This window comes from Oenanthe melanoleuca, chromosome 8, assembly GCF_029582105.1.
Source record: "Oenanthe melanoleuca isolate GR-GAL-2019-014 chromosome 8, OMel1.0, whole genome shotgun sequence".
Classification (NCBI taxonomy): domain Eukaryota; kingdom Metazoa; phylum Chordata; class Aves; order Passeriformes; family Muscicapidae; genus Oenanthe; species Oenanthe melanoleuca.
In genome coordinates this window covers 18,064,156-18,087,493 of record NC_079342.1, presented here as the reverse complement: position 1 = coordinate 18,087,493, position 23,338 = coordinate 18,064,156, and the positions used below count along the sequence as shown (strand labels likewise).

At 48.4% G+C, this 23,338-nt stretch overlaps 1 protein-coding gene across 1 annotated transcript in view; it reads left to right on the top strand.

Moving 5' to 3' along the window:
- Positions 1-2,132: 2,132 nt before the first annotated feature.
- Positions 2,133-23,338, top strand: part of ZSWIM5 (zinc finger SWIM-type containing 5) — a 94,305-nt gene continuing 73,099 nt past the window's right edge. The window contains exon 1 of the mRNA XM_056497082.1: positions 2,133-2,826. Within this exon, the coding sequence (XP_056353057.1) occupies positions 2,148-2,826 (679 nt within the window). The 5' untranslated portion in view covers positions 2,133-2,147. The remainder of the gene's footprint in view (positions 2,827-23,338) is intronic.

The window sequence follows — 23,338 nt, the reverse complement described above, 5'->3', positions numbered from 1 at the left end:
AGGCTGGCCAGCCACTGCACCAACCTTGCTTTGATTTGAGTCTGGATTATATGTTTTATGCAATGAAAAGTCAGCTCATTGGGAATGAATAACATCCCTGCTTGGTCTGAAGTCTAAAATCCTCTTTATTGGCACTGTCTGGGGACGACGTAAGTAAGGACACTCAAGGTTGTCACTAGGTGAGCTCTGCAGTGACTGGTGACAGAGAGACCAGACGAGCTGGGGTGCTGTGTCCCAGCTCTCTTGCTGAGCAGCCCTGGCAGCTTCAGGGAGACATGGGTGCCAGCAGAAATTCTGTGACACCAGAGCCCACAGCTTCCATCATCAGAAAAGCCTGAGATTGCTGGACTGCTCTCTGCCAGGAAGATGTGCTCCACCTTGGGCCAGGAGGATGCTTTGGGATGGCCCTGTGAGCTCCCTCTGTGCAGCCAGGGAGGGGCAGAGGTGGACAAAGCCCTTTGTCACCCCAGGACCTGTCACCACAACACCGAGCAGAAGTGATGGGCAAAAATGCCCTGCTCCCATGGCAAGTGCTTCCTGTTGCAACAAACTCTTAAAGAGAGCAAAATGGCCTTCAGGGTTAAAGAAGTGGGGATGTGATTCCTGGGGAAAATCTGTGCGTAAACAAATCTGTGTGCAGCTGCTGCCCCAGGCCAGTCCCTGCCACTGCTAGTACTCATCACTTTGAACAAGACCAACGGCAGCAAGGAATACCTCAGCCTTCAAGGAAAACCTCTTCCTGACCTTCATTGATTAGCTTGTGGCTCACTCTCTAAAATGGAGATCTCTCATTGCAGTAGCTCTGCCTGCCTCACCACCTGCCTGATTCCTGATTCCTTCCCTCCGTGTCCTGCGGAGGAGACCTTGGGCTTGGAGGTATCTTGTGGCAGAGCAAAGGCACATAATTATTTCCTGTTCCCTAATTGCATCGCCCTGTTATTCCAGGAAATGTACTCTTGCTCTGTCAGTAAGAATAAATAGGAGATCTCTGCAACAAGGGAGTAACCGGTAATGGTTTAGATGTGACTGAACTGCAGATAGGAAGGAATCGGTCTTGGATTCTCAAAGCACTGAGAATAATAGCAAGAAAACTGAACTCGGAGACCTGTGAGCTCTGCTTTTCCTCAGAGGTTTGTCACTTAAATTTAGACAGGACAGAAAACCAGGAATGTATTTCCGGGGAAAATCTTGGAACGGTGTCCTGCTGGACACAGCAGCAAAATGATGGCAGGGTGTAGAGGCCCAGAGAAGTGGACTTCAGTTGCCACAGCCGTCCCCCCATCAGCCCCACTCTGTGCTGGTCCCAGGGGTTCTGCCATCACTCTCGGCTGAAAGCAGAGGCTGGTGAGGAGTCAGCTCCCAGGATTTTGGGGTGCCAACTCAGGTTGAATATATTCATATGTCCCTTTAATGTAATCCCACCTGAGAGCAAAAGAGAGCTCCTGGAAGCCAGCAGTACCTTTTTCATCTCCTCCTTTCGCAAAGGGCCGTGTGTTCTAAAGGACCTGGTGGTTCCTGTGCGAGGACCCTGCTGTGATGCCTGGTACGAGCACCTTCGCTGCAGGGCTTTTAAAGAAAAAGCGAACCCTGATGCCCATGGAAGGGCAGGGCACTGCTGTCTGCTGTGCTGCTCGATGTAATGCCGTAGGTGAATTATGGGTGAGGCTGGGTGTTGATTTGTGGGTCAGAGTGGGCGCCTGGACCGGGCACCGCCGGGCACGCACAGGATCAGCGCCGGTCCCGCCGATAGCCCGGGGCAGCGCTGCCCCCTCCAGAGCCGCCGTGCCCCTTTGTCCCGCTGGCTCCCGGCGCTCGGACGGCCTCGCCAGCCCGCCACCCACCAGCGCCGTGAGTCTTTCCTCTGCGGCACGGGGGACACAGCATCCCTCACATGTCCCCTCCCGCCTGGGGGCACGGCCAGGAAGACACCGGGCGGTGCCAGGGCCGTGCCCTCCCCACGGCGGCGGCCGGGCAGGTGCCACAGGCAGCGCTGCCCCGACGGGCGGCGGGGACGGGCGGGGGGCTGCGGAGCGTCCCGCCCCGGCGGGGCCGGCTCCCGGCCGGCGGGACCAGCCCCCCGGTCCCCGCCCTCTCCTCCTCCTCCTCGGCGTCTCTCCTCCCCTCGCCCGGCTCAGTCGGTCGCAGCCATGGCGGAGGGAGGAGAGGGAGAGGAGCTGCTCCGCCCGCCGCTGCCCGCCGGCGCCCCGGGCCCCAAGCGCTTGTGCTCCCGCGCCTGCCCGGCGGGGGGCACCGGGGCCGTGCACCCCCGTCCCGGGGCGGCGGGGGCCGGCTCGGCGGGGCCGGGCGCGGGGGCCAGCGGGGCCCCTCCGGCTCTGCCCGGCTGCTGCCCCGCGGCGGCGGCGGGGCCGGCAGGGGCGACGGGGCCGGCGGCGGCGGCGGCGGGGCCGGGGGGCGGCGGCGGGGGCGGCGGGACCGGCAGCCTGCTGCAGCCCGAGTCGCTGCTGGACGCGGCGGCCAAGCGGGTGGCGGGGAGCTGGGCCTTCGAGCGGGTGGAGGGCCGCTTCCAGCGCATCCCCGAGCCCGTCCAGCGCCGCATCGTCTACTGGAGCTTCCCCCGCAGCGAGCGGCAGATCTGCATGTACTCCAGCTTCCAGCCCGGCCGTGCCGCCGCCGCCGCCTCCCCCGCCAGCGCCGCCGCGGGGGGACCCTCGGCCGCCGCCGCCCCCGCCCCGGCCGGCGAGGAGAGCCCCGCCGCCGGCCCCCCGCCGCCCGCCGCCCCCGCCGCGCCGCAGGGCGAGGGGCTGCCCTTCCGCCGCGGCATCCGCCTGCTGGAGACCGGCGCGGTGGACAACGTGCTGCAAGTCGGTGAGTGCCGGGACGGGGTCCCCGGGGGCTCATCTGTGTCCGTCCGTGCCCCCCCTCCCCATCCCCTTCTGCACTTAAGCCTTTTGTCTGGCGCGGTTGTGGTTTGACAGGAAAATCCTGCCCCGGGGGCAGGGACAGCCGTGCGCTCCTCCGGGAAGATGCCGGCTTGGGTTTTGGGGTGGGAGGGCGAGGGTGACCTCCCCCCGCCTCGGGGGGCGCGTCTGCCCGGGGGTCAGTGGCAGCTGCCCGCAGCTTGGACGCCGTCCTTCCAGTCCGAGGGGGAAATAAAGACCACCCCTCTTTCCCCGCGCCGCCCCCCCTAAGCACCCGTCGGGGGTTGTATGGAGGGCACACAGCCCTGCCGCCCTCCCCGACCCCTCCGCCGCGGTCCCGGTCACCCCTGAGCACCCCCACCCGCGCTCCCACGGGGGTCCTGTCCTTTCCACCGCGAGCTGGGCTTATAAACATAATGCATCTCTCCAACAGCTCCGAGCGTTCCTCTTTGTCCTCTCCATCAGGGGCTTTCCCTGCTTGGAACATCTCTAGGGGTGGCATCCAGCCCCCGCTTTCCTCTTCCCAGCCGCTGCACGGTCACGTCCAGCGGGGCCGCTCGGGGGGGCGGTGCGGGGTGACAAGTTGGGTGGACCCGCGGGTACCGCCGGTGACCTGGCGTGATGCGCGTGTCGGGGACGGATGCGCACCGCCTTCTCACGCTCGTTCGGTGTCGAAGGGGCCGTGGGAATGATGGTGGGAATAATGGCATCGTGTTTTCTCTCCATGGGCAGGTGGCTTTTGTGTGCGCTGGCGGACGGGGATTGCCGGAGAGGAAATGTTCCTCTTCCCCTGTCCTTCTAGTCCTTGTCCCCATCTGAAATCCGCATATATTTAAAGAGAAACAAATTGGGGTGTTTTACATAGAATAAGCCGCTCCTCCGTTGTTATTGGAAGGGATTGAAATGCGCGTTCCCATTAAAATGACATTAGGCGAGAATTTGTTTTGCAAATGCGAAATGTAAATTCATTTTGTGCCAGGGTATGGCGTGAATGAGTGAAGGGAGGGTGGTTTTTGTTGTAAGGAACGGGTAGTTCGCTCTGTTTATTTAAAGAGCGATTCTTCCTTTTGGGGAAAAAAAAAGCTGCTTAAAAAAAATAATAAAAATCCCATTCGGTACAGTTTACATTCAGAAGAGCATTATCAAAACATTTTCCATTTGAGATGTGAGAATAGGAGGCAGCAGAAGAATTCTCCTCCCACCTCTGAGGACATGCAGTGAAAATTCCTGAAGCACAAAAGGTTTTTCTCTGAGGATATGATTATAGCCTCTTTTTTTGGCGTGAATTAATATTTTGTAAGGGCTGCGTTAAGATGATTAATTATTCTGTTTAAAATGCTGTGAAACTCAAAACTAAATTATTTTTTTAGAAGGAGAGGAATAGTTCTTCAGGAACTTTAAAATCAGGGGGGAAGGAAGATAATAGCTTGCTGAGGGTAATGTTTTAATGATCTGCCCACCAAGGTGTGAATGCAATGAGCTGGTGTGGGAGTGGGACACAGAGGTGATGGTTTCCTAACCCCAGGATTGGTTCAGTACAAAGGAATTTTCTTTTAGTATGAGTTTTAAAATTTTTTTGTCTTTGAAACATAGCTTTGGTGAGCCTTTATCCAATTCTGTGAAGGATCTGGGTGGGTGGTGGGGTCAGGTGCATGCAGGACACGAAGCAGAGCAGTGCCATCCCAAAGTGATGTCCAGTGCTGGTATCCAGCATCCCATCTGCCCCGTCTGCCTGCACTTCCTGCTGCTGCTCTGGCCGAGCCAGAGAACAGAAAGGATGGTCCTGGCTCTGGTGTTTCATGTACCCCCCCTGACAAGTCTAAACCATCTCCCCAGCTTTGAAACCAGAGCTTGCTCTCATTGTCCTCCGAGCCGTCAGCTTTTTAGATGAAGCAGCACGTTCTGGAAGCGCTCGCCGCAGAGTCGGTGGGTGATTTATCTCCCACGTTCACAGCCCGAGAGGGGCGCGCGGGATGCTCGCCATGGGAATCTGCCTTTGGAGCTGGGGGTGGCGGGGGGAGGTTCGGGTCTTGGCTGTAGTGTGGCTCCACTTCACACGGCAGTGAGTGGGTGATGTGGGGTCAGACACCTCTGGTTTTGTCCCAGGAGCAGCCACGTCACAGCAGTGCCTTGCAGCCCTGAACTGGAGGAGGAAAATTTACATCAAACAAAAGACTGTGAAGGGCTGTGTGTTTATAGACAGGAGGCAAAGCTGAGATGTCCTCTGCCAACTTTCCACATCCATCCTGTGGATGCCTCTGGAAGGTGAGGTGGAAGAGCTCCAGCCACTAGAGACACAAACACTTTGTGGCTGCGTGTGTGTGTTTGCAATTAAGATAGAACTTGGGAACCATTATGTCTTGGGAAAAAATAAAACTCCAACCCTGGCTTCCTTGATGCTCTCCAGCACTAAATCAAAACTACTGTTCCCCTCTAAGGATCCCTTTAACGGACACCACTGGCTCCCAGCGCCATGACCTGAGGTTTGCACAGTTGAGATTTTCTGTTAATAAAGATCAGATGTTTATACAGTTGTGTTTCTGACTCAGACCTGTGAAAAAATAGGGGTAGTACAGATGTGAAATTCCTTCTCTGTGTGGTTGGAAAAAATCCTTTTGAAAAATTGAAAGACAAAATCCAGGAGGAATGACCTTCTGGCAGTGGAGGGTGGTGTGGAGGGGTGAGGGTTGTGCTCATGGGCACAAAGTGCTTCAGGCTCTGGCTCCTTCGTGCTTACAAAGCTGGCAGGTCTGAAAAAAACATATATGCCACATTATCAACCAATAATTCCTTCATGCTTAGTAAAACTTAAACGAGGCTTAAACCCTGATCTCACTGGAGTCATTAAATTGATTTTTTTTCCCCTGCTCAAAGAAAGATCTTGGATGTTGAACACAGGCATCTTTGTCTTCTTAAAAACTGCTTTATTATTATGTGTACAGATCCCGTCTTTGTGTGTGTGTGGTGTGTGGGTTTTTTTTCTTTTAATTTTTAGACAAATGACAAAAGCATGCAGGAAAGGAATGCAGAAATGCCAGGCTTAATATAAAGCATGCAACTGCACTGCATGCCGGGAATCCTAAAGGATACAAAACCTTTAACGACAGCGGTTAATTTTTAACAAGTTCACTTGCATAAATATTTATGAAGAAAAGTTTTTACACTATTATCTCTTGGGTTTTTGGAGAGAGAAAAGACCTTTGGTGGATTTTGACAGTAAGCTGTGATCTGGCAGAACAAATTCATGTTTCTCGCCTGCGCTTCCCAGTATGGTGTAATATGGTTTGCCCTCGAGTCATCTCAGATGCTGATGGGTGGGCAAGTGTCCTGAGTAATTTTAGGGGGGAATTCTCCTTTTTCATTGGTTTTACAACTGCTTAGGAGAGGAAGCATCGAGCTTTGTGTTGTTCTTTGGATTGTAACCAGCCGCTTAGGAACCTACACGGTATGTGCTCCTTACCCACAGATAAGCCTTGGTGCCCCAATGGGAAGGTATGCGGTCCAGCCATAAGTACATAGGCAGAATTTACTTTTGCTGTTAGAATAACAATGAAGCAGGGCTTTAAAATGCCCTGGCTTTGTAAACACTTGGAGGGAGCCTGTTTCTTTCAAACCTGCAATTAATTCTGGATATTTTATCTGATGCTTTGCAGGTCAGTCATGAGTTTCCTAGTCTGGTATCTGCACTGGACATGTAGGTGCTGGGGATTTTCTAACCTTGCTTCAACAGCCTTCTGACTGGGCAGAGGTTAAGCAAGACCTGATACCTGTAAATGATATCTGTAAATGCATTTTAATTGGAGGAGTTCAGATTTGGAAGCTTTTTATTACACTTCTGTTTTCAGCTTGTGTTGCTCTATGTTTGTAATGATGCCTGTTGAAATGTAGCTTCAGAGGTAAAAATACCAATGAGTTCCAATGTGGTTGAAACCACTTCTAGCTTTTTTTTCAAAGCTATTTTTAGGTTTTAAACTTCTTTTTTTCTTCTCCCCTAAAAATGCTCACTTTTAGGCAAGTGTTTGGTTTCCTGCCCCTGTGACGTGGTATGGAGCAGAGTCTAAATTTATATCCAGTGGTGTGTTGCTTTATAGGGCTGTTTATTTTGGGGAAAACACTTTGATGGGGCTCTCTAGGGTGAATTGTGGTTGCTTTTGTTTTGTGTAAAGATTGGTCTCCTCCTGGGTCTGGTTTTAAAGCTGTATCCGGCAGGAACAGGTTTGGAAGGAAAGCCATAGGATGTGAAAGGTTTTTTCAGGTTAATTCCCGGTGTCCTGTGTCTGAGTGCTGCTAAGGGAGTTTAATTTTTCTGTATCCTTTTAGTTTTTGTGTGGGTTGCTTGTTGTACAACATGTATCCAATTTGCTAATTAATTTTTACTTTGTTTTTCTTTACGGGTAGATTACTTGATCCTACCCTATGTATTAAAATGCTTTAAACCACATAAAAGGAGCTGGCAGAGGTTCATTAGCCCTATCATGATGGAAACTCTTGTACATTTTAAATATACATTAAGTTCTTTAGGTTTCTAATTATCTTTTTCTTAACATATATAATTAAAACAAAACATTATTAGTCATTAGAACTTACGATCTGTTTATTGCTGCTCCCTCATAGGTGAGATATTTCTTGAGCCTATTCTGGATTGTATTACAGAAACTGAAAAAGATGATGATGAAAACCACCAGAGTTTCTTGCTGGTAGTGTAGGGAGAGCTGGGATGACAGCTGGAATTTTAACCTTTTATTTTAAGCAGATTTATTTATTGGCTTTTTGAGTCTTTTTCAAAGAGTATAAACAGATCTTCTGAGGCTGGGGTGTCTTTTGAACTAGGTAGTTAATTAAATAATACTAACTTAGAGACCAGAGACCTGAAAAGTAAAGCACAAGAAATATAATATTTAGTGTTGGCTTTAAGAATAAGTAGGTTTGAAACATTTTTCAGAGTATGAGTCCTAGTTTCTGGCTTGAGCTGGCAAATAGCAGTTTGTTCTCAGCTCACCTGTGCTTTATAAAGCTTAGTCTTTGGCTTCCAAGTTGCGTGTCATTCACAGCAGAGTTTAATTTTGCTCACATCTAGAGAGAATATTTTAGGAAATATTTAACTGTGCTAAAACTGCAATAACATAAACCACATGTGCCTGCTTGCTTTGTTTTTGGAGCTTTGTGTGAGGGAATGTGCTTTGCTGTTATTTGATGCTCGCTTTGATGTTAGATGTTTTATGATTAGTCCCTCAAACCTCAGATAGGACTTTTGGAAAACTTAAATGAGCTTGTCTATCTGATAGCTCTGTAAAGTCACATTCAGCTGTGAATTGTCTTGTGGTGTGTCAGCTTTAAATTTTCTTTGAAGAGAAAAAAGTTTTTAAAAAATAATCTTGATAGTATTAGGATGGAAGAGTTTGTGGGCTTATGTATTTCCTTGGCATATATTGGAACCTCACTCTGGAGGAGGACCTGGTCCATGGGGGAGATGGAGTCCTTGTTGGTTCTGGGGTTATGTCCTGCTCCCCTTTCCCAATGAGAGACCTGCTCCTCTCTGGGATTAGCTCAGATGAACCTCGTGCTTGCATTGATTTTTCAGGGGTTTTGCATTTAGATGACATGGACAGCTTTGTGTTTAGTAGTGATGTTGGTTTTCCCCTGCTCCTCTTGAGGCTGGAGTAGCTCACGTGGGTGAGGAACTGGGCATGGTTTTTGGGGGAGCAGCAGCATCTCTTCAACCTCTCAAGGTGGCCAGGCCTGGGAATTTCCAGTGTGAGGCCAAGGCTTCTTGCTGCATGGTGCTACTTTTGTGCTTGAAGCAAGTGAATTTTCTTCTGGGGCTGAGGGGGTTGTGCTGTTTCTCCCAGGGGTGTGAGGCTTTGACTTTGTTCCCCTGGCTGCTCTCTGAGGAGCTGAACTCCTGTAGCTTCCTGGGTGAGGTGGTGGGGAAGGAGCCTTTGCTTTTTAGGGCTTGTTTCTGCTGGTGGGGCAGTGGAGCACACCTGGACAGGTGGGCTCTGGGATGGCCTCCTGGTATTGTTCAGCAGGAGTCAGGTGATTGGTTGAACCTGTGCTTCTCCATCAATCTCTCCATCTGTGGCTGGTGCCAGTGACTTTATTTTGCAAGGAGGTGGAGGTGTGAAATATCTTGAGGGTGTTAAAAATGAGCTTGTGGTATGTCCTATTGTACATTTGATGCTGTCTTGAATAGGTTATGTCATGGAATTGTTATAGTCCTGGTCTTTTGGGTATGAGAGGTGGGATGGAAAGTGACTTCTCTGGGTGCTGGTTCCTGCCTCTGCTGAGCCTTCACTTTATCTGGCATCAGCATCAATAGAAATTGATCTGTTTTCCAATGAAAATAAAAACTCAAAGGCACCAAACCTTGGCTGTGCTAATACGTGCAATAGGACAAATCTAGATTCTGGAGCCAGGATATGGGATGGCAGTGGGGAGCTCTCCCTGTCTGCCCACAGAGTTGCCAAGGCCCTGGAGATGCTCTCCTCCATGCTCAGGAGAGACGTGCTGAGCCCATTTCATTTTTCACCTGTATTCACAAGGATTTGATATGTGGGCTTGACCCCAAGTTCTTTTGTGCCTTTGCAACAGGAGTTGGGAAAGGTTCTGATAACATCTCACAGAGAGACACAGGTCCTTCAAAACCCCTTTGTGGGAGATGTGGGGAGGAAAGCATCTTCATGGTTTTACAAGAAAATGTCCCAGAAATTAAATTCGATTTTTCAAAGGCTTTTTTCTTTTAATCCTGATGTTTAAATATGAATAGATTCCACTTGGTTGGTGTGGTGGGTGTTGTTTTATTAAAAGCTGAGGATTCACCTGTGCATGACACCACCACATTTCTCTCAAAATGGATTTTCTAGCACTGCGTTTTAAGAGTATTTCCTTTTTTTGTCTCAAGCTTATGGCTTAGGATTTTATGCAGGATTGGGGTTAGTCCTTGTAAAATGGTGCATTTAAAGTAATGCACAAATTAATAAAACCCTGGGCTTTTACTTGTCGCATTGTAGGTGCGTGTTGCCAGGGATTTTTCTTTTCTTTTTTTTTTTTTTTTTTTTTCCCTCATTAAAAACAAAGACATGAATGTGCTTAGGAAGCAGATCTGCTGGGATGCCAGCTTGGAAGGGTTGCATGTGGATATATTGGTCCAGCTTGTTGTCTGCTAATGTCCTGCTGCTGTCGCCCTGGGTTAAAATGGGACAGGGGGGTCTGTCTCCCCTTGGCTATGCCCTGCTTGTCGCTGATGCCCATAATGAGCTGCCTGCACCTTCACCACCCAGCTCGTTTGACCGAGACTGCTAATCATTATTGAGCTTTGCTCAGCAGGACGCAGCGTGGTATCTGCCTGGCTGCTGTCCTTGCACCTGGAGACAGTGCCCGTGTCCCGCAGCTGCTGGAGCGGGGCGATTCCCCGTGGGAACGCCGGGGGCTCGGTGTCTGGGACCTTGGCAAGGTCAGGGCAGGCTGTGCCCCTGCTTGGGATGCTGACAAGTAGCTCTGGCCTCTGTCCTTTGACTGATACCAGCATGTGGGTGACTGCTTTGGGACACCAGTGACAGGCATTCCTTGCTACTGGTGCTATGTGGTGTTTAAAGGCTGGGTGGCAGGAGATACTTCATGCTGTGCCTTGTGTGGTTGCCTTGATGAAGATGAGTGCCCTGTCAAAGGAGTGGCGAAGCAACAAATGGTTCCCGAGATAAATAAAATTTCCATTAATGAACTACAATGGCTTTGGATTCCAAATTAAAAGAAGTGTATCTGGAGGATGAAAAATAAATGCGTTTTTTGTCTCACTCTCTAATTCTCATCTCTTTTGATTTTCTTGATCATCAGAAAGACATTTTAAATTTTTTTTTTAAAGCCAGTTGTGTTTATTTTGGTAACAGTTCATTGGCTGCTCTGTGTACAGAAGCTTTCTCTTGAAAGTACTGAAACTATATTAAAAGTGCTTTTGGCTGTCATCTTTTATTTTGCTTCTCCTTCGTTCTTTTCCCAAAGCTGGGTCGTTGCTATATCAAATGCTCTGAAACTGTCTGGTAGAGTTTTCCCTGCGGTGCTCTGTATAAACTGGAAATAAAAAGGGAAGAAATTGCAGGATTTGGATTTCTGCAGCTTTTTTCCCCCTCTGTGTATGCGTGTGTGTGTGTGTCCCATTGAAGTCTGAGCAGCTGTCTCCATCCGCACGGCCTGCTGATGGCATGCACAGATCTGTTTCTTGTGATTAAAAGGAGAAGTAATACCCCAGTGTTCAGAGAGGGGCTGGGGGTGAGTGAGCACCCAGGGAGCAGTGGGTCTTTCCTCTTGCCTGCCCCTGCCTGCTTGGCCCAGTGACCAAGGGAGCTGGAACCCCTGTGCTGTCCCTGCAGCCTTGTGGCTCTACATCCCAGTGAAAGAAGCATCCCGTGATGGTGGTGGTGTCCTGCTGCAGCATCTCCACCCTGGGGTGGGCTCCTGCATCCTGCACTGGAGACCTTCAGGGGCCCCGTGGTTTTTATTCTATTCGGAGGGTGTTGAAACATTTCGGCAGTGCTGCAGCCACTCACTACCAGCGTGCTTTGAAAAATACCCAGCAAGTGTCAAGCATCTGTCTGTGAAGGGGGAGGAAATCCCCCCCCGTTATTATTTTCTCCCGATTGTCCTCACTTGGTGTGGCTTTGGCTATTATGGGTTTGTAAAATAGAACTATATATGACCTTTTATCTTACAAGAAATAGGTTAAGCCATTTTTAAAGAAAGTGGTGGAGTCAGCAGTGCTGCTAAGGAGCTGCTTTCGCATGGTTGATAGGCTGTGAAGCCGCTCAATGGACTTTGGTTTCAGAGACAATATCTGTTTAAATTAATCTTTGTCAGATACATGCCACTGCAGACAATTCAAATTCCATTTGCTTTCTGATCTCATAACAAAAAAGCACCTTACACTGGTTCTTTTATCGGAAAATTAACTTTTGTCTGTGTGTCCTGGAAACAGGGGTGGCATAAAATCTAGTTAAAAGGCTCTGTTATAGGAGGATTCTGTTTCTTTGTACAAGGCAGACTTTTTTTTCCCCCTTCTTTCCCCTGTGTGCATTTAAAAAGAAGACGAGTGTTTGAGATAGATTAAGGAGAATGCCAGCAGATGGACCGATTCTGTTGTTGCTGCTGGCAACCATCTAAGCAGCCATTTTGAACAATGCTGATACCGGGGTACTGATAACACAAAGATGAGGATGGGATAAATATCCAGCTAGTCCCTTTCTCCCCGCCTGCTCCTCCTCCCTCCCTTTCACGCCGCCGCTGCAGCCCTGTTATTAGAGAACCCGATTGTTTCCAGAGAAATGCTTCATCCTCTTAGCTCGGCTGGTGCATGTCTAGTGTTGCTTATCTCTTTGATTTTCCTCATGGTTGGTGAAGATGCTGGCAGATCAGCTTCTCCCAGGAGTGCCCACAGCATTGGTCCTAAGTGGAATGGGATGTACATTTGGGAATTTTGCAGTAGCAATGCTCTTTTCCCTGCCCCAGTAAAGCATGGGGTGGTTAGTCCTTCGCTTACAAGTGGAGACAGTTTCCTTCCATCCTTGTGCACATTTTATGTGCTTAATTACAAAGTGGGGACCATGAGGTTGAGATCTTCTTTATGCCAAAGCAATTAGCGTGGGCAGTGGTTGCAAACTGGGAGCATCACTGTTGCCTGGTCTCCCTATCCCTTTCCCCCACTCATGGTGTTGTTTGGTTTTTGGGTATTTGGGTCATGTTCATTTCATGGACCTGCTGCTCTTGGAGTTTCTTAAGGTCGGTACCAGTATCTCTTTGGCCTGCTGTATTTTTGACACTGGAGTTGGTGGCCTTTTATCTCTCTGTCTGGTTTCCCAGCTCCAAGGAAGTAACCCTTTAACTGATGAAGAAAACCCAACCAAGCTTCATTTTTTACCTAGTAAACAACAAAAAGGCTGATTTGTGTTTTGCAGTTGGGCCAGGATGAGCACAGGGCTGTTCTGGGAAACCTACTGGGCTTTGCCCTGAGCTTGGTACGATGTAACATACTAATGTGGGATCTTTAAATGTTCTGGAGCTTAAGATGGGCAGCAATAAGCTGGTATGTTCCTCTTGACTTGCACAAGTCTGCAGACCATGGGCTGAAACTTTCATCTGTTGGCATTGCAGCACCTCTGAGGACTTTGAGTGAGGTACTGGTCTAACTACAGCTTTTGGTTCAGTTAAAACTTCTTTGGGGTTAAAAAAATGTACAGATAAGTCTCAAGTCTGTATAGAATAGAATCATGGAACATATATCTAATTATACACAGTAGATGGAACTTCACTGTAAAGCAGCAGATGTAAGGATTATAAAAAGGAGCTGGGCAAGCATTTTATGGTTTCCCTTTTTAATTTGTCCCTTGTGTCTGGTATGTTTGAGGCAAAAGTTACTTCTTTTTTTCTCCTGTTGGGAAGTATCTTTTCTGTATTGAGTTCTACCCTCTTTTAAGCCTGCCTTATTTGATCTGTATGATATGGACTTACTGTATTTGAGGTACTTGCTAAAACAAGGGGCATCTAACCTGAAAGTAGAAAAATCAAGCTGTAAATTCCACCTGGAAGTGTTGTCATGGTGTGTTGGGAAGTTGTTGAGGTCAGCTGAGACTTGGACTGAGAAACTGAGGGTCTCACTAGTTACCTGTCTTTGGGGCTAACTGGCACCACTGACAAATGCTTTTAGTGCAGTGAGAAGGCTCCAGCCCCTGTGTTGTTCCCAGTCACCTCCTTTTGTGGCTTCTGCCATGTTCCTTCACCTTGATTGCATTAGGAGATGACTTCTGGCGACTGGAAAATGGGTGAGGGAAGGAGTGCAGACACCTTCTAGGAAAGGTAAAGAGTGGGACAATGGAGTGTGCTCTTCTGTCCCTTTGGCTCATGATGAGGTCAGACCTCATAAGCTCTGGCAGGTTTTGGTGGAGAGGACGTGCAACCAGTGTGTGACAAAGCATGATGGTGGACTTGGTGGCTTATGATGTGCTGCTTCTGCTCACTTGCTGCCTCTGTGGAAAATACTAACTCACCAAAAACAGGCACAAAGCAAATGCTTGTGAGGATGACCAAGAATGAGCAGTGGGGTTTAGAGTACTTTTAAGCTATGCCCTCTGGAATGGGGCAGAGTGGAGCTTAGCCCTGTTCTTTCCCTGAATCCCTGGATGACATGGAAGGGTACATTGCCTCCCCTTTGCAGAGCTCTCTTCATCTCCTAGTTCTCTTGAGTTTGACTCAATCTGCTCTAGCTTCAAGGGACCCATCTCACTATATAACATTCAGGAGTGCTCGATAGCATTTTTGACATTGAGGAGTATGTTCAGTGGTTTATGAGGCTGCTGGTTTTGTCCTGACCACGTTGGGGGCATTTGGAAAGAGCAAATATCTTCAGCTGCATCATTGTTCACTTTGAGTCACAGTTCTCATACAGCTCAAGCTTCCATTCTCTCTAAAATTCATTGCAGTGACATGATTTGAAGGATTCCCATGTGCTGTGCTTTGCTTAAGCTGGAAGTTATTTGCCAGTGGCTCACAGTGGGCTTCCTTCCCTGTGGGGTATCTCAGAGGCAGAAAGAACTGGAGGTGTTTTACAACTGGTGCTGTACTTGCTGGGAAAGGGTGCAGAGTGAAATTTTGCTGTTACCTTTCTGTCTGTGTTGTGATAAAAATTTGCTATGACTTAGGCTCTTAAAAAATCATAAAAACTTAGTAAAACTCGACAGGATAAAGATGAATGGTTAGCTGCTTCTAGTCATGGCTCAGATTTTCAACTTCCCCTATAGAAAAGAGGGATGTGGAAGGATGACTTAATGGGGATTGATGTTTTCCATGAATGCTGCATTCCCGGTATCTGAAGGAGGCAGAGGGCACTGGTGATGTTTTCCCTTGCCTGCCTGGTTTTTGGCTTGTTTTTGGTGGCTCCCAGCTCAGCCCAGAGCCTGTGGTGCAAACACTGTGGGAAGGCCTGATGCCCAAGAGGGTTTTTTCCCCTACACGTTCCCACACCCATACAGAGGTTGGCCACACCAAGGTTTCCTGAACTGTGAGGTTTGATGAACCATTAACCTAAAAATGCCCTGAGTAGGAAGAAAATGTTTCCAAGGCCTGAAAATCTTGCAACGCTTCTGAAGTGGGAATGGGAGCTGTGGTTTGCCTAAGCAAATTTTTATGCTGCTGGCTCTGCTGTGAGCTGGCTCTGCTTTGTGGGTGCAAGGGTATGTTTGGGATCTTGCTGAGATGGGAAGGCAGCCCTCCAGGGCTGGGTCAGCCAGAGGGGCTGCCTTCCAAGCAGATGTCGTTTTGGCGTGAGGCTCAGCAGGTTTAAGACAGGATGTCCCTATACTCCAGAGAGCTGAAAGTATTGAAATAAGTAACAGGCTGGGAATGTCTGAACCCAGTTTATGAATTCCTGGGGAAGAGGATTTGGCAATGGCAGGATGTCTTGTGGACTGGCTCTGCATTGTGTATTGGGGGACACACCTCGCTGTCCTGTGGGCTGTGCTGGGAGCCAGGCCTGGCTGCAGGAGCCCTTTCCTCTTCAGGACAGTGCCAGCTCCAGCTGCAGTGCTGGAGGAGACCCCTGAGGAGAGAAGCACCTCGCTGTAAAGGTGGGGCTGTGGTGTCAGCCAGACATGGCTGCGTGGGGCTGGGGTTGTTCAGCCATGGCTGTGGTGTGGTGGCACATTGAAGGAGGGGTGTGATGGCCCTGGGGGTGGCCCACAGGATGACCTGGTGGCTGTGGTGTGTGTGAAACTGGAAGATGGGGCTGGCCAGGGAGGTGGGTACAGGCACAGCCAGGTGGGGGGAGATTGATTTTACTCCAGAGCTGTGTTAGTGGCTGGGACACGAAGCCTGTCCGTCACTGAGTCCCAGTGGTCACATTCCTGAGGGCTTTCCTAGAGCTGCCTCAACAGCACGGGTGACGCTGCAGCTCAGGAAGGAGCTGTGACAGCAGGATCCTGACCCTGTTTTCAGAAATAGTAACAGCATCTCTAAAGGCTTCGAGGGCTTGGTTGGGAACAGAGTGGCTGGGTTCCCCTGTGTCTGGCAGTGGTCAGCAGCAGATACTTGGGGAGGAGATTAAGAAGCAGGGCTGGAGCAGAGGGATGCTTCCCTGGTGTGAGCAGTCTCTCCAGCCAGAGGGCTGCCCTGGCCCTCGGCTGCGGTGTGGATGCAGAAGGAGATGGTTTGTGACAGCAGCCCTGGCCCCACATCTCCTGAAGCACTGGGATTATCCCTGAGTCTCCTCGGGGCATAGCATCCCTACTGGGAGTGTCAGGATGGCCCTGCCTGGCAGGGACTGCTGGCACTGCTCTGGGAGGCAGCAGTGATGCACACTGGTGGGGCTAAAGAGGCTTTTGGAGAGACCAGCACTTCTTCACCCCACTTCGATGCCATCCCAGATCTGCAGGCTGAGGCTTGGGAGAGAAAGCAAAGCTTTTATTAAGAGCTGTGCATTTAACAGGGTGTGAGGAATGTGTAGTAAAAAAAAATTGTGGAGTAGCACCAGTCTCTATTCTTTTCCTTTCTCATCTTACAATCTTCTTGCTGGCTTGACTTTGCTAAATATTTTAGCGCTTCTCTAATTGTAGGACAAGTTAAATTCCCTGTGCTAATATTTGAACAGGGTTAGTGGTCTGGAGGCAGCTGCAGCTCTCTGAAGGGCTGCCTCATCTCCAGTTGTCTGCTGTGTGTCTGGCCCTCTCTGAGACACCCAAGGTTACCCATTGAGGAATAGCCCCTAGTGTAGGGATATTTGCTGGAAAGAAGCAGAGCCTTTCAGCCTTCTGGTTGCAACTTTTTAACGTGGGGCTTGTTTGCTGTGGGCTGCAGTGGAAGATGCATCCAGAGAATGTCCCATGGACCACTTTGGATGGAAGAGCTGCTGCTCAGTAGTTCCTGACACCACGTCTGTGAGATCTCTTTGTCTCATGGGTTTTGGGCAGCATTACTGTATTTGGAACATGCAGGTGCTGTCAGGAGGTTGGGTGAAAGGTTTTCCTTGGAGCTCAGGAGAAAGTGTTTATTCTTAAAAAGGGTAACTTGGGGTGAGAGAGAAGGAAAGAGAAGCAGCCTAATCTTGCAATTTAAATATATTTAAAGATTCCTTCTGTTTAAGTTTGCTTCCTAGCCTTGATCAGAAGGAAATGCTGTTAGCTACAGAGTGGAATAAATCGAGGGCACCCTTATCTGTGCAAGATAAATTACTATTGTTTAGGAAAGACACTCCAGGGATTGAAGAATTTAATTAAATACACAGGGATTATGAATATGCATGTAAATTAGACAATCTAGATATGACATGGCTACAACTGCAGGGAATTGTTCGAACTTAAAAGTGTAATCATTCTTTTTATCGGGATGTGGGGATGGGTAACAAATGAGAAGATTCCCTTTCCCATTTGCCTGTGCCTGGGCTGGTCTCAGGTCATTAAGCAGTGGGAATTACCCGTCTCGGATCAGCCCTGCACCAGCCCGCAGAGAATGCACTGGAGCCTTTCTCCACCCTAATGAGCCTCTGCAGGAGCTGAGGGAGAAATGGGGGTTGTGGTGAGGGGCTGCCACTGCCATGACCCAGATGAAGGGTTTGGGAGGGTGGGGGATGTGGTTTGCTTTCTGCTGAGACAGGGGAGGAATGCTGTGGGCAGGATGCTGCTGGCTCTCCTGGTACCTTCCCTGGAAAGAAAGATCCTCTTGGGAAGATACATACTGTGGTTTCAGTGTCTTCCTAAAAATCATGGGGCTAGGAGGTGCAAGTATTCATTGGTCAGCTTTGTTGCCTTTTTCCCATGGTTTTACAGGGGTGCCCCCCTCCAGTGTGATCACTGCTGTCTAGAAAGCAGTATGGAAATCGCAAAATTATATTTTAGACTAAGATCGGTGTAAACAGGAGAGGCGAGATTGAAGTATTTCTTAAAAGTCAAGACACCTGAGGAATTTACAATGAAATGTGGGAATGTGCTTCTGCTGTCCTCCCTGCCAGGTCTGGGCTCTTTGTAGCATCCTGCTGATGTGCTGAGCCAAGGCAGGTTCTTCAAAGGACATTAACTGCAGTATATGGTGCTGCCTTGAATGTGTTTAATTTGCAACTCTTAGAGGTGACATCTAATAACAATGCAGAGAAATATTTTTCTTTTTTTCCCCTGTGTCTCCTTTGTTTGACTTCACCTCCATCCATTCGGTTTCATTGTTCTGCTAAAATCAGATTTCTCCCTAGTTTGAGTCCAGGACCTGCAGGTGAAGAAATAAATTACTACAAGCCCCCCAGCCTGTGAATTATTTGTTATTTTTAAAATAGGCAGTGAAACGTGGACATGATCTGACTTTGAACTTGACTTGTCTTTAAAAAGAAATAATAAAGGAGAGGCTGTATCTTGACTAGCTGCTTTCCCTCCTCACCTTTCAGATTTTTGCTTTTCAGTTGGGCAGAGCTGGATGAGCTGGATCTGTTCTAATGGCAGGTCCCCGTTGGGACCCCCATGAGCCAGGGACGGGACAGAGCTGAGCCCCTGGATGGCTTCCCTGGGGAGCTGGGGGTGATCTGTAAGGCCAGACCCAGGTCTGCTCTGGGTCACCCCTCGGGTGGAGCATCAGCTTCTCTCACCTCCTCCACCCCCATCCAATCGAGGGCTTATGGTAATCAGGAGCTCAGTCCTGTCCTGTTTGAGCCATGTGGGAACAATTCCTATTTATCACTTTGAAAAGTGCCTGATTTTCCAACCCTTGGCTCATGGGTTCTGATTAAAAAACAACAAGGAAAGAAACCCCCCGCATCTGACAATGTGAAATATTTAAAGCCTCCACACTGCACATTTTTTCAAAAACCTTAGAAAACCCACTTTTTATTTTTGTCAAGGAAAAATATAATAGGAGAATATTTGTATGGGTGCACAAGTGCATAGAGAGAGATTTGAACCTTTGTAGTAAAGTATTTCTAATAAAAATTTAATGTCCTCAAGACAGTGTTATGGCAGCTCATTACTACTAAAGGTCATTTGAAGAGTATTGATCCTAAATGTTACAGCTGAATGTAAACTTTGACTGTTACAGTTATTAATGTGTATTTATGATCTATGGGATATGTGTAAAGGGAAAATGAGAATCTAAATGGTATGGTGAGCTCATTTGCTTCAGGATTGCCAAAGGCTGAGTTCATGCAATTCACCTCGGTTTTAAGCATGTCTGTCATCTTTGTGTTACATGGATTGAACCTTATTTATTTTTATTTTTTTTAGCTGGAAAAATCCTTTAGTCCTGCCCTAGAAAAGGAATGCGTTCCTGAATTTTTGATCATGCCCATGACACAGCCTGAGCTTTCTATCTGTGCCTAAATGTATATTGGGGAGCAGTGTTTTGCATTCAGCTTCCATTCTGACACAGAAATACCAGGGGCTGAACTTGGTGTGTGACTGAATTGCAAGCATAAGTAGGAGCTCCGAGGAGCATGAATCTACTCTGAGTGTAATTAGAAGGCTATGCCACTGAAAAGCAATAGTGGTTTTTAAAAATTGAATTAATTAAAAATGTTAATCTTTACTGAGAGAGCAGGTGGTACTATATTTATATTTTTGCTATACTGTAATGCACCTATGTTTGCATCGGAGGCAGAAAGGGTGTATTCACAGGGAATTTTAAGGCTCTTTGTATAAAAAGAGAAAAATAGACAAGAAACCTGTGGTGGTAGGAGGAAGATAAACGGTGCTTGTGATATTTCAAAGTCACATTAATCTTTTTTTCTTCCCTTTTTTTCCTTTCTTCTTTTAATGTATGACTTTCTCCAGGGAAATTGTCTCCTCATGACTGCAGCGGATTAATGTGCACAGATCAGCTCCTGCATTATTTTTCTGTTTTGACAGAGTGGTGATTTTTATACGCACGTCCCTTTCTGCCGAGATTGCAGCTCATGTTCCTGGAGTTTGGAAGAGCTCCCTGCCAAGAAGTGGCGAGGAGCAGGGAGCAGCCCTGAGGATGCTGGTGTGCTTTGGTGCAAGGTGTGGGCATCCAGTGGTACAGAGGAGCCACTTTTGGATGGGTTTGTGACTGGTCTGGGAGTCCTTCAAAAGATCCTGCTGCTCTCCAGGCTTGTTGATGCCAGCTTATTTATTTTAAATTGCAGTTTAATGTATGTTTTTCTGGTTATCTCTGGTGAAGTTTTGCTTAAACCAAAAAGTGACAGCTGAGCCAATTCTGGCAAAGCTATGGGAATGGGACAGGTTTGGCCTTTCTTCTCTCCCTGTGGCTCCCACAGAATCTCTGGGCACAAACCTGACATTGCATTTCTGATGATCATTGCATCCTGTTTTTAATGGTTTGTCTAGACAGTGCTGACATAACTATGAAAATAGTTTGGTGACCTAGTCTAGAATTAGTGCACATGAAGAAATCAACCCTCGCTTCTGATGTTTGCAATCAGTTTGAATGACTATACTGTAGCACAGCTTAAGAGGGAGGCAGATTTGGAGTTATTCCAAAGAGCAAGTCGTGAGCAAAACACAGCCAAACCAACCCATGTGGTAAATATGCATTGTGTAGGGAAAATGCCAAAATATAGGTTAGCCACAGCTTGCCTTGGAGCTGTGTGACAGGTTTATGGAGTCTGCTGTAAGGCTGGAGTTCCCCCTTGGTTGGCCCAAAGTTTTTCTGGGAAGCACGTAACCCGAACTCTGAACTTGGTCTGTGTGATGTTGTGCCCTGTATTTGGAGAAACTTCGTCAGCATAAAAACAATGTGTTCCTTCCAAACATCAACTGTATTGTTGACAATGCCTTGGATTAGGAGTTTGTAAACTTTGGGACCAGCTGTGTGTCCTGTCAGTTTGCTCAGAAATACCTGGCACTTCAGTGCTGGTGACTCTCAGCAGTTTAAGGGCACTGGGCGTGGATTTGAGGCCAGTTTGTGTAGTGCTACTCCCTCCAGACTGTGTGACCTGCCTTTAGATTACTAATCCCAGGTATTTTAAGGTAACATAAGCTTCCTGAGCTGCAGGGACTGTGTAGATATTTCTACATGTCTGGTCATTTGCTGATGTGGTGAAGATTTGGACACCCTGGAATAAGGGTGTAACTGGAGATGAGGTCCCTGGTTGAAACATAAGCAACAAAGATGTGGGAAAAATTTGCTTTTGGTGGGGATATGTAGTGCCATCTTCACTGAGATTGGTAGCCTTGGAGAGCTGAGTTGCTGCCCTCAGAGGGGACAACAGCACATTCCCCATTCCTGTATGTAAACAGGGAAAATGGGTGCAAAATATGAAATGTTGAGTTCATTTGCAGGGAAATAAATGACATGTGAGAGAGAGTCTGGCAGAGCAGTACAATGGTTCTGTGCTTCATGCTCAGCTAGATAGCGCGTGGAGGCACTTCCCAGATGTGGGAAAACTAGCCAGACCTCCCTCTCTGTGTGGGAACGGGAAGAGGTTTCCAGGCAGCATGAACAGAGGAGGAAGAAGAGAACAGACAGGGTGTGTACAGGGGTTTTGCTTTCTTTAGGGTTGAAGGAGAGGAATGGCAGTGCAGGTGGAGCCAGGAGCAGTGCCTTGTGCCAAGGCTCTTTGGGGCCCTACTGCTTTGTGGGCATTTGGGATGAAGAAGTCCCTTTGGGTGGCAATGGAGTCCATCCTGTCAGCATGGAGTGTTGCTTTGTTGGCCCAGCAGCTGTTTTTGTTCTTGGATTGCCATGTGGAAAAGATTGGAGCTGCGTCCTGGTGGAGAGGGGCAAGAGCCCATGAGCTGAGCAACGGGCATAGGGTGAGGGCTGGGGTATCTGTCTGGTGTGCACTGGAAGGTGTCCCCTCTGGTGTGCTGTAGGATATATTGGTGTAAATGCCTAAAAATTCTCCTCTTACTCTTCTTCTGCCTGGAGAAACTCTAGAGGAAGCAAGAATGAAGAAAGATAGCCAGTGTAACTTGTGGATGTGACTCAGTCTGGCACTGAGGAGAGCTGGAAAGGTCTCTCAGGTTGATACCTGCAGGAAAGAGATGTGTGGACTTGACTGAGGACAGCGATTAGGGAATTGAACAACTTCCTGAAAGTGCGAGACCCCTCCTGCTGTGTGTGGCTGGGGGTTGTGTGTATGGGCAACACCGACCCTGCACTGTGCAGGGGAATGTGGTGGACCCAGTTCCATCACCCTGCTGCCCTCCCTGTCTGCACTGGCATCTCCTTGTGTGGGGACAGCAGCAGGATGGAGGTGATATGCAGTTGTGTGCAAGACCCAGTGTGGAAGGGCTTGGTGCAGTGACTTTCTGTGCCCTTGAGCCTTTGCAGAAGCACCATTGCAATAACCAAAGGCAGCCAGTCATGACATTTTGAGGCCGGTGGGGAGCCTGGCCCGCCTGCCTGCTGCTGTTGGAGGAGGTGTTTCATGACTACCATTAGTTACGTGCTTGAAGAGGGAGGAAACAAACCATTACTGAATTGGAAACCTTGTGAAAAGGTCACACTTCTGAAAAGCTGTGCATTTTAAGACTGCTCAGCTCTGCAAAGCTGCCTTTGAACTGGAAGAGTGGGAGTTTAACACCCTTGCGACAGCTCTGGGTGCATTAAACCCACAAAGCAGGAGCTGGAACCAGCCCTGGAGTTTAACTCTTACCAGGTGCATGGCCTCAGGAGGGGAGAGAAGCCTGGCCCTGGTAGGTCTCCAAGGGGAAGCAGCATCAGTGTGAACCCAGACCTTATACCACCTCAGAGTATCCACTCTGGAGGGAAATGGTGCTATTGGGGAAAACTCTTGTTGTTACTCAAAATTAGTGGACATGTGAGGATATGACTCCCAAAGAGCTGTGCTTCTCTGGTACCAGTGGAAATACTCAGGTTTTTGAATTAGAAGGTAGGGTAAACGGGTTAGGGTTGCTATATTGTGTTTGGTCCCTTTTGTCTTGGAGACTCCCATGTCAGTAATTTACTTATATGTAATAAAAATGCCTTTTTCCTGGCTCTTCTTCTTGGTCTCTTTGGGTACCTGTTTCTTTCTTGTTCCTCTAAATAGCCAGCTTCCAAGAGTGCCAGCACCACCTCTTTCTGTATCTTCTTTTCTGTGGCAAGAAGGTTTGCTCACCCTGATGAGCAATCAGAGAGATTGAAACAGAGAGATAGAGAAATCAGTGTTTATCATTCACCCAGCTATTAACATAAGGTAAAATGTTCATTACTGGCTGTTAGTTTGAGACTGTAGGTGCTAATGGCCTCATTCCAGAGAGCAGCATACACTTGCAGAATCCTGCTGGTGAGCAGAAATTGATTGCTATTGATCGATCAGTCTGGGAGCACCAGCCGGATGTTTTGAAGAGGATTTAATAGTGCTTATAGGGCAGCTGGTCCCTCCTTATCTTTTGGACTCTCAGAGCTTACAGATAAGGAACCCAGGTCGTGTCCCTGCCAAGTCAGGACCTGGTCAGCTGTGCTGGGCATGGGTGCCCTCGCCCTCTCAGCTGGAGGTTGCCTTCCATGCCTGCACTGTG